The following is an 18,308-nucleotide window of genomic DNA, read 5'->3' on the forward strand; positions in this document are numbered from 1 at the left end:
TAATGGAACTCAGTCATTAGTGCGTCTGACTACGATGCGAGAGACCCGGGTTCGATCCCCTGCGGGGATTACTGGGATGTTTTCCACCTATTCAAACTGCTCCGGCGCCCACCCAGCATCATATGAAGCTGGTACCTTGAGGAAACTTTGAGGGATAAAGGTAGCCAGGAGCGTGGGGCTGATCACATCACCCCTACCTTCAGCCGTGATCAAGAAAGTGTGGTACCCTAACTCCACACCCCTATACACCTTCATGGCAAAGTGCAGGGGAACACTTTACTTTTACTTCCTCAAAAATCTTTTCCAACATATCAAACTGTCACGAAAATACGTAGACCATGTGACTTACAATTTAAAATAATATTTAGAAGCACAATGGAGTATTAAGTTTTGATATATTTGGCAGATAAATGTTCTAAAACAAAAACGCGAATTTTGGAAAACGTAACACTAACAAGTCAAAAAAGATAATGCCAATTTTTGGTGCCATAATATATCGGTATCTGTCACGTGAGATTGATTGATTTTAATATTTTGGGTGCGTCGCCATTTATGGTTATTATGCACCCCTCAGAATATACGGGGAAAATTCCATTATCTAAAATCCTTACCTTAAAATTAAAAAAGGGGTATGGAAAATAACTTTCCCAAAATAACTTTCAAGATATCAAACTCTCACGAAGAGGCGTAAGCCATGTGACTTACAATTTGAAACAGTAGTTTAAAAACACCATGAAGGTATAATTTCAGATATTTGCCAGAAAATGCGCTAAAATGAAAATGTGAATTTTGGGAAAAATAACACTATATAGTAAAAAATAAAAAATTAGAAAATACACCAATTTAAGAGAAAATAACAAAAAATCAAGGTCCCTACCGATTAGACATAAATAAAACAAGAATATCAGTTGTAATTTATTACATTAGTAACAGTGAGTCCTAACCTAATTTTCGGCATAATCACCACCGTTGTTCTGGCATGTGTCGTAGCATGGCACTAAATTTTTTATGCCCATGGTATATGTGTCTGACAGCAAAGACTGGAACTATCTCTACCGCAGTGTAGCTGTCAAATCCTTGCCCTGCCAGAAACCTCTTCAGTTAAACAAAGAGATGAAAGTCGGTACATTCAAGGCCAGGGCTGTACAGGGAGTGGTCCAAGATCTCTCACCTGAAGTGCTGCAAAGGGCCCGAGTGTACTCAGCTGTATGGAGTTGTGCACATTCGATTGGCCTTCCGTGAATTGTCTGCACCATCGTCTGACCATACTGTCACTAACGACGTCCGGTCTGCACACCTCACATGATTGCTGGTGGCTCTGTGCCAAATTCTGAGCGTAGGCTACATCGCAGTTGGTGGGAGACTGTATGAGAACTGCAATCCTAGAACTCTCCTAAAACGGCTGCATTGCAACTGTACCAGATTACAGTTACATGTCACTTCTTCCTGCCTGCATGTGTGTGTGTCGCTCTCCGACCACTAGTGCTGCGTATAGGCACCATTGGAGCTTTTTTCAGGATTCCCCTCGTATATGAACTTTCAGAAGCTTTTATTATTAGAGTGTTCCTGTTTTAATGTGTGGTTAGCTAAATCAGGTACCTATACAATGCAATTCTATAAATTCCTTGCGTTAAATTTCTAATACCTACATATCCTTTTCGTCAGCAATAATGGTATAACTGCATGTTGTCAGTTTTACAGTACTTCACTTGGATATACTGTATTGAAACAGAAATCCCATTGATAATGTAAGGAAATATGACACTTTATTTTGTTCGATTCAATTGTTTCACTTATATTCAAGAGATAAGTTGTTTGCTTTACAGAAAAGAGAGAAGTAGCTTTATGCATTGAAAAATGAGTCCGCACTCATGGTTCTTGCAAGCAGAGGGTTCCAAACCTCAGTGGAAATATCAACATATAATAGCCTACCGAGAATGTATAAGGAGACTGATAAATTACAAATTGTATTTCTTAATCAATCACTCTTCACTCTTATGTCATTTAGTCTTAACTTTAAAAATAATCAAATATTTTATTTTCAACTTACTGCGTATGACAAAATTCCGTAATCCTTCCCTAGTTGTGAATTGTAATACTTTTCCAAATTCACTATTTTGAAGTTTGAATTCAAATCATAGAGAATAGAGAAATTGAGTCAATTTCATAGAAGAAAATATTGGTACTTAACAAATCCATACCTGGATATGTATGAGTTTATTATTTCCATTTGCAAAAACATCGATTTAGTTTAGTTTGTAATTGTCATGGAAAAATGTAAATTTTGTCCTGGAAAACCTGGAAAAATCAGGGAATTTTATTTCTGCTTGTTTGTAGCCACCCTGTGTGTAGTTGTGTTGAAATTGTCTTAACGTTTAATTTGTAGTTGCTCTCCTGTGTTTCCTGACTTAAGTTCCAGTAACTCCAATCTTGGTGTGTTAGTCAAGGAAAGTTACAGTGTCAACCTAAGAAATTATCATACAATTATACAGCCAACTAATTTCCTAACTTAACCTCCATCCATATTACTTCTCAACTGGGATTTGCTTACACATATAATTTTGTTAATTAATATCTGTGAGAGTTAGGTTGAAACACTTGCTGCCACACTGAATATTCCTTCTACTGCCACACCCTGCACACATCCATTGGAGTTCGGAGACATTACTTGCTTTGTTCTCAGCCTAACAGAATGAAATTCAGCAACACTTGGTTGCGACATTCATAGTAGATGAAACAAATGGTTCTGCTGACAAGTGGTAAAGAATTCATTCTCAAAGCTAGAGTGGTAGCATCGCCACCTTGTAATCAAGGGGCCCCGTGTCCGAAAGCTGGTGGAAGCACAAAGTTGTTCGGTTTCTACTTTAAACTGTAGGTCCAGTCCCAATTAGCCTTACTGTGCACAAAGTGGACTTAATAGCACCAAACTCAAAGCTAGAGAAACCAATTGCCATTTTTTGCTCTAGTGGTACCATGAAGATTGAATGTATAAAGCTGGGGAGTTCCACTGTAGTTGCAGAAGTTACATTAGTGCATATTTGTCATAAAAATGCATGAAGTGTTTAGATTAGATAATTTACATGCATGTGTACACTAAATTCGTGGTCATATTCTATTAAAACATCATTTTATTTTATTCCTAATAGAATTTGGTAGAGAATTATTTTCTTTCATTGTCTTAATTTTGTATGTTTAGGAATTTGTAAACATTCTCTATATATTTGTTTCAGCAACTCTTGAGCAGATGACTGTGTTAGAATCAATCTCAGAGGACACGTTAGTCTTCCTCCAAATACACAAACGAATTTGGCCAGCCTCCCAAAGAGACGCTCTTTTCTGGTCACACCTTCGTCGGGTACCTGATGATAAAGACCGCGACGGACATGATATCTGGATTGTATGCAATCACTCTACAGATCATCCAGAGTTCCCTGTAAGTTATTAATGCATTTCAATGTGAAATTTTAACCGATACTGATAATGCTGTTTAATGAGCCAAAAGTCTGGTTTTATTTCATGAATATATAAAAATTTTGATACTTTTTGTTCTTTTTCATGTGTATAAATATGTTCCCAGCTGGAAATTTTTCCAATTGGTTCCGATAGCCAACATGAGTATTTAGATACATTATCGGAACCGATTAGTCTATTGTAATGAATTGTGTTCAATTGGAACCGATTGGTCTATTGTAATGAATTGTGTTCAATTGGAACCGATTGGTCAAGTGGAATGAATTGTGTTCTATTGGAACCAATTGGTCAATTGGAATGAACTGTGTTCTATTGGAAATTATTTTATTGTTTTCTGTATATTGCTAAATAAGAACACTACTTTTATTAGTAATGTATAATTCTTCTGTAGAACTGTAAATGCAATGGAAAAATTATATAAAGCAACTAAATGAAATATCTGGTAAATTTGCTAGTCGGTAATACTTTCACACACAAGAAAGATTTCAGACATATGAACACGTTTTTAAGTCTGTAGCTTCATTGTGTGGAGCACTCTTACTGAAAATCGAAAAACATACTATTTCAGTCATAAATTGACATGTTATTCTTCCTATATACGAGGCGCATCCAGAAAGTAAGTTTCCCTATTTTTTAAAAAAAAACAACAACACAGTTTCAGGAAACCATTTATTGGCAAAGGTTCAGCTATTTTTCAACATAGCAACCACCAGAATTGACACACTTGTCGTATCGTGGTATTAACTTTTGGATCCCACTGTCGTAGAACTCTGCCGCCTGTGAATGGAACCAGCGTGTGACAGACGACTTCAGCTCTTCGTCGTTGCCAAAACGCTCACCGGAGGACAGGAATTTCTTGAGGTGCAAGAAAACGTGAAAATCGCTGGGAGACAGATCAGGACTGTAAGGTGGATGATCAAACAACTCCCAGCCAAATTCCGTCAAAACAGCTGCTGTGTGCCGAGCCGTATGTGGACGAGCATTGTCATGGAGGAGCACAACACCTGCAGTAAGCATGCCACGCCTCTTGTTTTGAATGGCACGTCGCAATTTCGTTACTGTTTCACAGTAATGGTCAGCGTTCATCGTTTCACCTCTGGGGAGGAAGTCAATGAGCAAAATGCCCTTCCTGTCCCAAAACACGGTGCACATCACTTTCTGTACCAACAGCGTCCGTTTGAATTTCTTCTTGACCGGAGATCCACTATGCCGCCAATGCATTGACTGCTGCTTGGTTTCTGGGGTGAAGTGCGAAATCCACGTCTCATCGCCCGTGACGATCCTGTCGAGGAAATCATCGCCGTCATCATGGTACCATTGCAGGAATGTCAGTGCTGATCCTGAAAGTTTCATTTTGTGTTCAGGTGTCAGGTTTTTCGGCACCCACCTGGCACACAATTTATTGAACAGCAGGCGCTGCGTGACAATTTCATGCAACACGGATCGCGATATCTGCGGAAAAAGGCTTCTCAACTCCGTAATCGTGACGCGACGGTTCTCTACGATGAGCTGCCGCACCAGCTCAACCAGATCATCAGTGATGAGGGACGGACGCCCACTGTGCTCTTCATCATGGACACTTTGACGACCTTCCGAAATCTGCCGACACCAGCAACGCACCATCTGCTTACTCATAATGTTCGGCCCATAGACCTCACAGAGCTGACGATGAATGTCAATTGGCGCAATGCTTTGTGCATTCAGGAACTTTATCACCGACCGAACCTCGCATGTGGCGGGAGAAGGAATATGAGCTTCCATTTCGGACCACTGCTGCCTCGCTACTGGCATGCGGTGGGAGAAGGAATACGAGCTTCCACTTCGGACCACTGCTGCCTCGCTACTGGCGCCGGGCGGGATCTGTCCGCCTGGCATATGATTGATACGTCTTAGCTCTGCTGCGCATTCGCAATTTACACGGCTCATTATGTTTACTTTCACGGGAAAAAATAGGGAAACTTACTTTCTGGATGCAAAAACAGAAGAATAGAAATAAGTTAATGAAAGAGCTGATCCTCTACACTTGAAAACGTGATAAACAAACAAAACACTGCCGAGGTCGACTAATTATGATCAAAAGATTGCTCATTTTTACAATTGCGTTACACATACATAAGAATGACTATGGAAATTCCGTATTGAAAAACAAACTAATATGAACATTTATTTAAACTACTAGCTGCTTTAAGGTTGAGTTAGTTGTTAAGAAAGAGTTATTTTTATTTATATTCATTAAGATAAATCTGACTTCAGCAGTATGCATAAAAATTCAGAAGAAATTAAGTTCAAACATGAATGAAGTTCAAATGAACGTCCAAATCACAGGCAATGTGGTGTCAAGAATTAAAGTACCTATGCTTTGAGTCAATAAATTAATTTGTAACATATTGTAAAAAAGTAACTTCGAGGGATATTCCAATTGAATGCAATTCACCTATTTGTTCCAATAGAGCATCTAAAAATTCATATTGGCCATTAGTCACATTGTTTTTTTCAGTGTAATATCCCTACTCTTGAAGTACAGTAGCTGTAGACTAGAACTGCAATTGGGTGTCAGTACATTTGAGTTCACAGTAGAAGATAGTTGAAAAGAGTAGAATTTGTACATGTAAGCAGTAACAATTTCCAGCAGGGCTAGTACACACAATTGTAATGAAATTCCAATTGATTCTGCAAAATATACAAACTTACAATGTGATACAATTCACCAATTGGAAATTGTCCTGCGTTTCCAATTGGTTTCAGTAGAGATCCCGATAGAAACCAATTCATTCCAATACCTTTATTGGTTATCCAATTGGAACCAATAGACACTTCCAGCCAGGTTGGCATTGAAAAATTCAATTGTGTTTATTTTTTTTTCACAAAATATTTCATTATTTATTATTTCCATAGGTATTGCATGTAATTATTCCAGACAACTAGCCTGGTCTAATTGAAACATCAGACACAAATGCACATGTCGAAAATCACAGTTAAAATTCAATTCTGTATGAAATGATAATGATCCTGTGTTACTTGTATTTGTATGAAAATATTTTTTTTAATTTTGGCGATGCATTGCCACCATTTAAAAAGTTTGTGTATTTGTTCTCGATCTGCACTAACTAGGATTTAATTCACAATACATTTATATGTAATACACTTGAGATACAGGGTGTCCAAATTGAAATGCCCTAATTTCAACTGTCTGTAACTCCACGTATTTGATGCACCCAAATGAATTATACATTAATGAATATACATAGTCCTAAAGTTTCTGTGAGGAAAGTAGTAATTAGTACATTTAGTACATTTCTGTATGCGCCTGACATTACCCCTCTCGATATTTTTCTTGTGGGGGTATGTCAAGGATATGATGTATTCAACTAAAGGGACAACTCTGGAACCGCTTCGTGAAAGGATTACATTTGTCATTACTACCACACCACACATGCTACAGGCAACCTGGCAGGAAATCTAGTGTTGGCTGGATATCCTCTGTGCGACGCATGGGGCGCATGTAGAAATATATTAACTGTACTGATTACTGCCTTGCTGACAAACTTTAGGACTACGTATATTCAGTAATGTATAATTCATTTGGATGCATCAAATACAGATGGAGTTACAGACAATTCAAATTAGGGTGTTTCAATTTGGACACCCTGTATATCATGATCCCTACATTAAGCCTAAAATATATAGCCTTTTGTGAATTGTGGCAATGAGTTATTAATGAAATCTATGGGCAATTAAAAAAATGTTTTTGCAGAAAAATGCAATATTATTTTATACAAAATGTCAGATATTAATTTGTAACGGAAATTTTTTTTTTTCAAGTATGTCTCATGCGTACTTTAAAAATTATACCTCATTACATTAGCTATTGTGACATTATATTAATTTCTTTCTTATAGGCCAATAACGGAAAGTGTGTTCGGGTGTTCCTGACAATTTGCCTAGTCTGCCAGACATTTATTGATCCACCCAAAGACTGTGCACCTATCACCAGGGATAATATTACCTGTAAAATAACATATTGTTCTGTTGGTAAGTATCTGATTAGCACTTCATAGGGATGTAACAGGGTCTTCACTATTTAATTTTCACCGTGTTTTTTGTGTTTAGAAGTAATTCTGTGTAATAATTAGTGGTAAATTATGTTTGTGTCATTACCATGAAAGTCAGTCTTCCTATTGTTTGAAAACATGATAGTTCTTGTTTCTCTCTGTAATTGCATTTAACCATTATTCACCCCATTGTTCCTTCCATTTTGTTTTCCTTCATGTATTTTTGTGGTCTTTTTCATTTTCTACTTTCTTACGTTAATATTTCTGATAAAAGTGGACTTTATATTTATTGAAACTGTTGATCAATAAAATAATTAAAATCACATAACATGAGTGATCAATAAAAATATTGAAACCACACCATACGAGACATATTTTATAATAACAGTAATAATGTGGAAACATGGTTCTTTGCAATTTCTCATGTTACTAGAGTGGTCACATTGTGAATTTTAATTCATATACATGAATAGTATTTCTCCTTTGGTTCATACTTTCTAAACATTTCAACACCACAAATATGTCCCTTTTTTCAAGATATACATTTTTTGTATTGGGTGTTCCATTTACAACGCAATCCGGAGTTGGGGATAGTACAACTTTTGAACTGGAAGTGGTACACATACAATCCTTATACCAAATTGAAGCCTTTTTCATGCATATATTTTTAAACCGGGGAACAATGATTGGATTTCATTAGTGTCCACGCATTGTTGCCAGATGTAATGGGAAGTGTAAATGAATTTTTTTACAAAGCATGAAAAATGGCACATAACACACACGTACGGACATGCCGTCGGTAATTTGCAGTTTGGTTAGGTGGATTAGCTCGCCATCTATGGCAGTGAAAAAGAAATGTTCATTTCTACCGATAGCCAATCGGATGAGGCGTCTTTAAGGGGGAACTAGGAAAATCGTTGTTTTTAGAAATTAAGACTGTGCATTGGCTACACTGCTGATGTTTCAGTGCCACAAAAGGTGTGTTTTGAAACTGTATACATCATGCAATTACCGGAAACAATAAAAATAAAACTTGGAAATTTTCATGAAAATAGTGTTACTTTCATGCAATTGGCAACCATGCGATGCATCAGGAATTTATCACAATGAGCTATTGTCATTAACATTGACAGCAATTACATATTCAGATGAAGTAAGGAACTTATCGCATGGTTGCCAGGTGCATGTAAGTAACACTATTTTCTTGAAAATTTCTGTTTCTTTTTTATTGTTTTTAGTAATTGCATGATGTATACAGTTTTGAAACACACCTTTGTGGCACTGAAACACCAGCAGTGTTGCCAATGCACAGTCTTAATTTGTAAAAACAACGATTTTCCTAGTTCCCCCTTAGATGCCTCATCCAATTGGCTAACGATAGAAATGAACATTTTTTTTTCATTGCCATAGATGCCGAGCTAATCCACCTAACCAAACTGTAAATTACCGACGGCATGTCCGTACATGTGTGTTATGTGCCATTTTTCATGCTTTGTAAAAAAATTCATTTACACTTCCCGTTACATCTGGCAACACTGCGTGGACACTAATGAAGTCCAAACATTGTTCCCCGGTTTAAAAATATATGCATGAACAAGGCTTCAATTTGGTATAAGGATTATATGTGTACCACTTCCGGTTCAAAAACTACTATCCCCAACTCTGGGTTGCGTTGTAGATGGAACATCAATACATTTAAACAATAGCTATAGACTACAAGCATTTGTCATGGAGACAACATGAAATCCCGAACCAGCTCCTGGTATACTTTCCCATGTGTTTTGAAACATAGGAATGGAAAAGCAAGCACTTACCTATTACAGTAGGTGCTGGAAGTGGTTTCTGCCAGTCCCTATGCAACATTAAGCCTGTAGAATCATTGTGTGAAACACATTTTGCAACACCACATGGTCGGTACTCTGAAAATAAATTTCAATCTGCTGTTCTCAGTTTGGCCACAGTCCGGGAATTAGTTCATATACCCTGCTCTTGAAATAACTCCACAGGTAAAAGTCATACACTCTTTAAGTCTGGTTATCTCTTGCTCATTGTACGTTCTTCTGTGAATACCTCGTGAACTCTGCGAAGGACAATTGTGATGTATGACAAGTTGTCTACCCTGCTGAAAGAATGTGTATTCTTGCTCATGATCTGTTAACTGCTCAGACAATTGCTCCAGGATGTTCATGTACAGTGGGATCCATGAGTATTACCATGCAAATTGTCCACGACTATTTCATTAACTTTTTTGTTACATCCCATGTGTTTTTAAGCGATGGATTTTTATGTATGCTGGTGCAGAAGTTGTCAACAGCTTGTTTTGAGTTTTCTTTTAATTCTTGAAGCTCTTATCGAGTCAAATAAAATGCACGAACATGGTGATGGACAATTTGCACGATAATACTAATGGATCCCACTGTACATGGTAGTGTTCACAGTGTAACTCGGAGTGACTTTGAAAATTAATCATAAATTAATTTGTACAAAGCTGTTTGGATATCTTCACTTTTTCATGGGCCAGCTAGTGGTTGTACCACAGAAGTAACATTGTGTATATGCAAGTCAAAGTTCTGGAAATTTAGGAAAGTTTGTAATTTTATACGAGGGGCATAATGAAAGTAATGACTAGAGGCATGCATATTTCGTTTTTGACGAAAACACGAAATGTGAAATAACACATTGTAATGTTAATTTTTCATGTTTCTGAAAGGTGTGAGGTGCATTTTCCTACCTTGTTTTGTCACGAAATGATGCGAAATGAACTGCAAAATGCGAAATATACTCTTAAACACGAAATTTACCGTTTATATACTGACACGACACTTTCTGAAGTCTGAAGTATCCTGTGAGTTATGCAATTCATGGAAAATTGATTAGTTCTCCTGTAAATATTTGAGAAGCAAAAATGGATTCCTTTATACAGGAATAGACTTAATATTCTGGTAATGATTTAATGTGCTGTTACAAGGGATATGTTTATTTTGTGTAATAGTGCAGTTTTTAAATCAAATTTAGTATTACATTCACAATTTTAAAACCAAAATGTAATTTTATATAACACTTTTGATGTGATTATTCACCGCTATAACACCGAAATTTTATTTCATTTACCGCTTTTGTACCTGAAATCGACTCTGTTTTTGTACCGAAATTTTGCTTTTATATTTACCAAAAATATGTGCCTCTAGTAATGACTAATGAGCACCAATTTTTCATGAACAGAGTTCTGGTTTTATTAAAGAAAAACATACATCATAATCTACAGACTTTTCTACAAGGTCTCCATTTCTTTGCATGCATTTTCCCCACCTTTCTGGAAGCTTGAAAATACTCGTACAGTAAAAATACCCTCCAGCTGCTCACAGAAACTGATGCACTGTTTTCTGTATGTACTGCGTTGTCAGGTAGCGTTGGCCTCGTAACTATTCCTTCACAGAACCGAACAGATTATGGTCAGAGGGGACTGTAGGGAGGGTGAGGCAGAAGTTTCCACCCTATTTTTCAAATTTCATCCCTGGTGAACTGAGCAAAGTGTGGGCATGCAGTATTGTGTTGATGAATGATTTTCTTTCCAGAACATTTATCCCGCAATGCACAACAAAGCTTGTGAAGTGTTTCGATATAACGGCGAGCATTTATGGTTATCCCAGGTTCAAGAAATTCAACCAGAATGCACTGCTCTGCATCCCAGAAGACAATGCCCATAACTTTGCTAACAGACGGCACTCTCTTTGCTTGGAATGGTGCCATTCCATGCTCTGCCACTTTGTTTCTGTTTCGTAATGATGAAACTAGCTTTCATCACCGGTTACAATTCTCAATAGAAAATCATCGCCTTCATTGCAATATCTCGGAAGAAGTTCTTGAATGGTGTTTTTTTCGCTGCACTTTGTGGTCTGCCGTCCATAAACGTGAGACCCAGCGACAACAATTTTTTTTGATAGCCTAACCTTGCAATCATTCCCTGCACTGCACTGTGTTCTATCTCACGTATTGCTGCAATTGTATCCACAGTGAGCTGTCTGTCTTCTTTAAGATGTTGTCAACTCTTTCCATGTTGCATTCCGTGGGCGACTGGTCCGAGGTTGATCTTTGATACTTGTGTTTAGTCTTTAAAATGTTTTACCCATCTTCTAACACTGCCAGCACCGATGCATACATCTCCATGTGCACGCTGAAGCCTATTCTGAATTTCAGCAGTAGGAATTCCCTTTTTAACAAGGAATTAAATCACAGCACATAGTCAAAAAACATCACTGTCTGCCATTTTGAAACAACTGCCTGCGTTCACGTGATCGAAGATAATGATATCACACTACTTCGGTGCATTTAGTAAAGTGTATTTTGTGATGATTTACTTCATTTGCATGGTTTGATGGATTCTGATTTTTTAATAATTGTTGCTAATTACTTTCAGTATGCCCTTAAGTTATATGCAAAATGCTTTATTGGGAATATATATTTATTGGTTTTTTTCTTTTATTTCAGTTAATCCTGGTGGATGGGCACCAGCCTCAGTCCTACGGGCAGTTTATAAACGAGAATATCCAAAGTTCCTTAAGCGATTTACACAGTATGTTATTGATCAGTGTAAAGATAAACCTATACTTTTCTAATGTATCAAAAAGTTGAACTTGGATGAAGATGACATTATTTTGAAAAGCCACACTCTACGTAGAGATTGCATCTTCATGTGTGGATCTCGGTCGTCAAATACTTTTTTTTTTTTCCTGCCGTTGTTTGGGACAAAAACATTTTAAGGTTTAGGTGAGAGACTAAAGATGGATTCCACAGTTAGCATTCCCAGGTCTTAGATAAAGATGAGAAAGCATTTTTTTTTCTTTTCTATAATTTTTCTGTATGCAGAATTGTCAATTGTGCACAAGTATCTATATTGAAGACACCTTGTGGTTGGAGCAAGTGGTGATGGTGAGTTGATTGCTTCCAACAGGATTTGTATTTACTTAACTATTTTATGGAATTGTTTAATAAGTGTATAAAAAATGAAACAAGTGTGCTTTTTTTGTAATATTATAATTGTAACAGCGAATCAAATGTATATGTTTGCATTTGTATATAAAGTGTGCTGTGTATAAATATATCTACATATATCTTTTTTATGGGGGCAATAATGATTAATTACACAAAGTCTGTAAAGTGTTTTTAATGTTGTATTCAGTGTTTTGAAAACCTGGCAGACTGTAGCCTTGTACTTTGAAGTTGTCTTTCTGTAAATCCTGTATGGAAGTCAATTTATATATATTTTTTTTTTTACATTCTGGATGGCTCATTTGAGTGATTCATTATAATTGTTATCACGGTGTTCATTCGCAAGCATGGTATTGGAAATAAGCTGAACAGGTTGACCTAATTGTCACTTGAAAGCTTATTTCGTAATTGTTGGAATCATGAAAGTTATATTTGATCGTACTGTTGTTCAAGGGATGCATGTCCACAGATTCAACGAATTCTATGGTGAGTTATCTGCAAAGTTTTATTTGACCTACAGTGAACCCAACTGGTGCCATTTTTTTTATGTGGCCAATGTATTGAAATATGAACGAACAGTGATTACAAAGTCCAAAATATATCATACAACTGTGAACTGTACTGTATGAATATTATTGTGTTTGATACAATTTGTTGTGGGAGAAAATTTTGCAAATAAAAGAAGTTACATTTTTTGACATTGCATATAAAGTTCCTGAAAATGTATATATTTACTTGTAAGGTAAGTACTAGATATATATATAAATATGGATCAAATCTTGTATAAAAATGAAGAGATTGATACGGATTTTATTTTTGCATGTCAATTGCCATGCATATGCAGTACTAAGATTTAACATAAACGATTGTCATCAAAATAATTATGATCTATGTTTTTGTTCATTGTGTGCATATCCTTCCACTAGTTACATTTCACTCCCTTCTAAACAACAAAATCTCAATGGACAACTTCAAAGGAACTCTGGCAAATATATACATACATACATACATACATACATACATGCATGCACGTGCACACACACACAATACATATTAATTTGATCTTGAAATCAAAATAGTAGGACTCTAATACAGAAGGAAAGTACTACAAGCAGTGTGACTGTGCTTGAGAATTGTTTATTTTACCATAAATAGATGTGCACAAAAGAAGGCACATTCATTTTTATGAGCTCTGTGATTTAGCCTATTGCAAGATATTCTGTTTCAAACAAGCACTATGGAATTTTACTGAAATATTGCTAAAATTGAACACATCTGCTTATTTTGCTTGCACTTTATTAACAATAGGAAATATTTCATGTGGAATAATTGGCATTTTATTTCTTTGAGGAATATTTTTATATAAACGACTTATTCCATAGTGTATGAGGTAAAAGAACATAAAGTTTTATCTTAGTGCTGTAAAGAGAGAATTTCGCTCGAGCATCGTTTTAGCACAATCGATGCTAAATAGCATACGGAATTGTGAGATGCTTCTCAAGCGAATAATGCTGGAAAGTTCAAAACATCTGGAACTTACTTCATACCCGGTAGTACATGTATCACCGTAATTTGGCTTTGGTAGTGGGACCACAAATATGGATCTTAAAGTGAAAGATGCAGTGAAATTGAAACTTAAATTAATATAGTCATAATCTCCTTTGAAAAACGTAGATTAGTTATCAATACACAGTGATATTGAAAATAAAAAAAAAATGTAGATTAGTTACCAATTCAGTGATATTGAAAATAAAATAGATGATTGTGAACTGAAACTTCCAAGGCCGATATTTACATAAGCATGTCTATGATTATTGTCACATTAAAATGATATTCCATTGTGCATGCTCGAACTTACACTATCGAGGGTGGGAGTCTTGAAGGAGTACAAGGGAGCATAAGTGTTCCCATGCAATACTCCAATGTGCAACATATAATTTTATATTCATAATTCAAAATGTATTTGAAAAGGAAATTCCACGAACATAGCAGAGGAGCCTCATATCCCAGAACAATCCAAACAGGAATGTATTTTGATTGTGAATAGCAAACGGTAGAATGCCACCCACCACATTGTATAGAATTATCCTACATCTAAGTTCAAGGCAGAATGAATTTGTTTACTTTTATTTTATTAATTTCAAAATGGCTATTATTTACTACTTTTTCGTTGCTGCTTATTTCAGGTTTTATTATTATTAATTACATTTGCTGACATAAAAGGAAAATACCTGGTGGTTAAGAATTATAGTTCCCTTAATCAGATACATCTGGGGCCCATTCGAAACAACAGTTTGCAGTAAAACTTGGTATAGAGGTCAGGCAGATCATGGGTGGAGGGGGGGGGGGGGAGTGAATAATAAAAATTTAAAAAATTGCCACCATATGGAAATTAGTTACTCGAACAACCGTTGCATTCAAATTTCATAACTGTATGATTTCATTCTGGGTCCCATTTGCTTGCAGAAGCTGACACCATAAGGTGGTGTTGCACGTTGTGCTCAACTCCTTGCACAGCATGTCTTTCTTGCCTGTAAGAATTATGAATTTTAGATGCCTCTATCTTTATGCAAAATGGGGAATCCTCGCATGTTGTTCGACAATTGATTGACCTGCTTCATGCCAACTTTGGCAATGATTGAGTCATCTCCAGAGGTTTTCCAGATTACCTTTCACCGGGAAATTCTGACAGCTGGCATGTTGAACAATGCTGTACTGACATCAACTGAAAATAAAATTTTGCTTGTCCAACTACTGGTTGTCATTATTTCAGCACCACATTTCCACCTGGTGGTGAAAATTTGAACTATTTTTTTTTTATTATTATTGACATTCACTCTCTCATGGTCTGTATTGCTTCTATACCAAGTTTCACCGCAATCCATTTCTTCAAACGGGCTCCAGAGAGGTCTAACCACCATGTTAAAATATTAACAAGAAAGACTGAAAAGTTTGACATTTCTATCCATCAAATAGTCTCTGGCTAGGAAGTTAGACTTAAAGAAGTTACAGATAACTTTTCTGAGATATAAGCCAAATGGATGGAATTTTAAGTTATAAAAAATGTTTTATTGTTATTGATCGAAGTTCAAGCCTATGAAGGCTTGTATGTAGGCAACAAAGTTGGTTTTCCATGTGAGCAAGAGATGCGAAAACCAGCAATCGAGAATTGTATTTCTTAACTGTTAAATATCTCAAATAAATGATGCAAAAAATATCACAAAAGATTGCCAACAAAGAAAAAGCAACAATAAAGCGCCTCTGAAGTATCATAGAAGCGACTACAAGATGTTTGGGTGAGTTAGGTTTGCTTATTCTTTGTTTTTAAAAAATAGACACACTTTGTGTAGATCACTTCTTTTTTTTCTCTAGTATGATGCTGTACAGTAAAAGTAAGAATGATGGTAAAAGGGGTGATTTCATAAGATTATTCCAGTTGTAGGGATTCTTGCAAGCTAAATTCTATCTTGTACAGATTAGGCATTCTTCGTCATGAGATTAAAGATGCAGTTGTTTTACTGGCTTGAATCTAAGTACGTTATATGAAATTTATAAATATCATACAAATACTGCACTTTTCTACATCTTTTAAAACATCTCTTGTAAGTGTTAATTGACTGATACTGAAATCTTCCCTTACACACTCCATACTACTTTTGATGATGCAGAAATTTACGCACTGGGGCAATTTGAAATTGAGACTGATTTTCTCCTCTATAGGTGGCACCACTGTGCAAGAATTCTGTGGTGCGAACAAGTAACTGGTATCTCACGAACAATCGTCGCAGAGTTCATTGCCGCTTGTGGCGTTGAATGTGGGCACGTGTCGTGATTTCAACATGGAACAAAGAGCAAACATCAGCTTTTAGTGTGCTCTTAGGTAAAACCGCTGCGGAAACGTTTCACATGTTGTAGCAAGTCTATAGGGACAATTGTTTATCCTGTATGCGTGTATTTGAATGGCTTACGTGTTTCAGTGAAGGACGAACCAATTGAACACGACGAGCATCCTGGTGTAGCAGGGACGGTGAGAACACAAAATTGGTTGAGAAAGTGAGGACAATCATTACTGAAGACTGAAATTTCAGACAGACTGTTACTGTTGCATTTTATTTTGAGGTACTGAAACGTTTGATGCAATGAATAACACGTGTGAGGCTTGAGTATTGGGATGATGGCAGCTGGCATCTGCTTCATGACAGTGCCCCAAGTCACAAGACTGTGATTGCAAAGAACGTTTTGGCCCTAAATCGACTGTGTGTTGTCACACCCTGCCTACTTACTGGATCTGGCTCTGTGTGATTATTTTTTATTTTCTAAACCAAAATCTGCACTGAAAGGTTCCTACTTTTATGATGAACCAACAATCAAGAAGGCTACGACATGGATTTTAAACAGCGTTACACAAAACTAATTCCAGCAATCCTTCCATGCTCTGGTAGGCATTGCGCTATGATGTGTGAATGCAGGAGGGTCCTACTTTGAATGATCCAAGGTAAGTAACTTTCTGTGAAGACTTGTTCATTTTTTACAGCACCAGTCTCAATTTCAAATTGCCGCACTGTGTATATCACACAAAAAAAAAAATGCACAATATTCAATCTCAAGTGCCTACAGTACATTCCGAAGCAATGAAACTTCCCTTCGTTCCCAAAACTTGGGAGCTGTTGACCTTTGATGTACATGTGGATGATGATGTCAAAGTCGCAGGTTTCTGTCTAAATGGAATGTGCAGATAAAGAAGCTCTCCTATGAAAGAACTTACAAAGTTCAGATAATCTCCTAAATACTTGCAGCTACTTAGACTTCAGCTCATAAACAAAATGAGCAAATGTAATAGCTGCTGTTCATGTTCTGTGGATTTATCCTTAAAGTTGTGAACTGTCTACATTTTCACTTTTCACTGCAAACAAATCATACAAAATAGTTTTACCTAATGTCAATGTGAGCATAGCCCCCCTCCGGCTACGGGCCTGGTCTCTCAGATTTGGATGGACTGAGTTTATGTACAAAGGATTGCATGGATCAGGTGTATGGTAATGGTGCAAATTTGAAATTTTGCTTAATGGATTTCATGCTAGGAATCTTATGTGTATAGTTTATCCCAGAATCAAACCCAGCACCCTTTATTGCAAGGGGACTTATCAGGGAGGCCTGAGAATTTTTTTTCTGTGGTGACTCGGCATCTTAAAGACATTTAAATATTTCAACATGTGGTCAATGTTTTACATGCTTCCCGATGCCTCCACTAGGGGGAAAGTGCTTTGAAAAGGGTATTTGAAATGTGGTAAAACTACAACCCTGGTGACAATGAAGTTCGACCAGAAAGGAATATGTGATTAAATGCACAGAGGCATAGGCGGTGGAATGGGTGACCCGCAGAAGTGATGCATGTGTGTAAGAGGAGGCGTGTGAGCAGGCAAGAATCGTGATCCCAGCATGTTGCACCCAAGGTCACGTAAAGAACGAAAATGGGGAACATACGCGTGACATTGAACTTCGACCAGGCACCAGACCCATACGGTAAATTCCAGATAGTGGCGCATTCGACGGAAGCATGACGTCACGGACACGATAAGGGAGTCCGCCGTATATAAGCGCGTGCTGTGCACCGAGGAACCGCAGTGCATCATCACCATGGCCAGGGGCAAACCTATTGACAACACCGTGAGGAGAAGAGTGGTGGAGTTGCAACGGGATGGACTCAGTGAACGGGAAATAGGGCGCCAACTGAACTTACCCAAGTCAACCGTCCACTGCATCATCAAACACCACCAAAATACAGGTACTACAGAG

General features: G+C 37.0%; 2 protein-coding genes across 5 annotated transcripts in view; both read left to right on the top strand.

The window, feature by feature from the left end:
- cert (ceramide transfer protein) overlaps positions 1-13,210 on the top strand; it is a 90,457-nt gene extending 77,247 nt beyond the window's left edge. For both annotated transcript variants that reach the window (XM_083130755.1, XM_083130756.1), the window contains 3 exons: positions 3,231-3,433; positions 7,371-7,503; positions 12,012-13,210. In XM_083130755.1, the coding sequence (XP_082986881.1) occupies positions 3,231-3,433; positions 7,371-7,503; positions 12,012-12,139 (464 nt within the window). In that variant the 3' untranslated portion in view covers positions 12,140-13,210. The remainder of the gene's footprint in view (positions 1-3,230; positions 3,434-7,370; positions 7,504-12,011) is intronic.
- A 2,557-nt stretch (positions 13,211-15,767) lies between these two features.
- Positions 15,768-18,308, top strand: part of LOC145995151 (protein lethal(2)essential for life-like) — a 44,444-nt gene continuing 41,903 nt past the window's right edge. For 2 of the 3 annotated variants that reach the window (XM_083131700.1, XM_083131702.1), the window contains exon 1: positions 15,768-15,808. The gene's annotated coding sequence lies outside the window, so the exon portion shown is untranslated. Of the gene's footprint in view, positions 15,809-15,935; positions 16,046-18,308 lie in introns of those variants that run through there. The other variant, XM_083131701.1, reaches the window with a different exon arrangement.

The sequence above is a fragment of the Lepisma saccharinum genome, chromosome 11 (genome assembly GCF_977018435.1).
Source record: "Lepisma saccharinum chromosome 11, izLepSacc3.1, whole genome shotgun sequence".
NCBI classification, from domain to species: Eukaryota; Metazoa; Arthropoda; class Insecta; order Zygentoma; family Lepismatidae; genus Lepisma; species Lepisma saccharinum.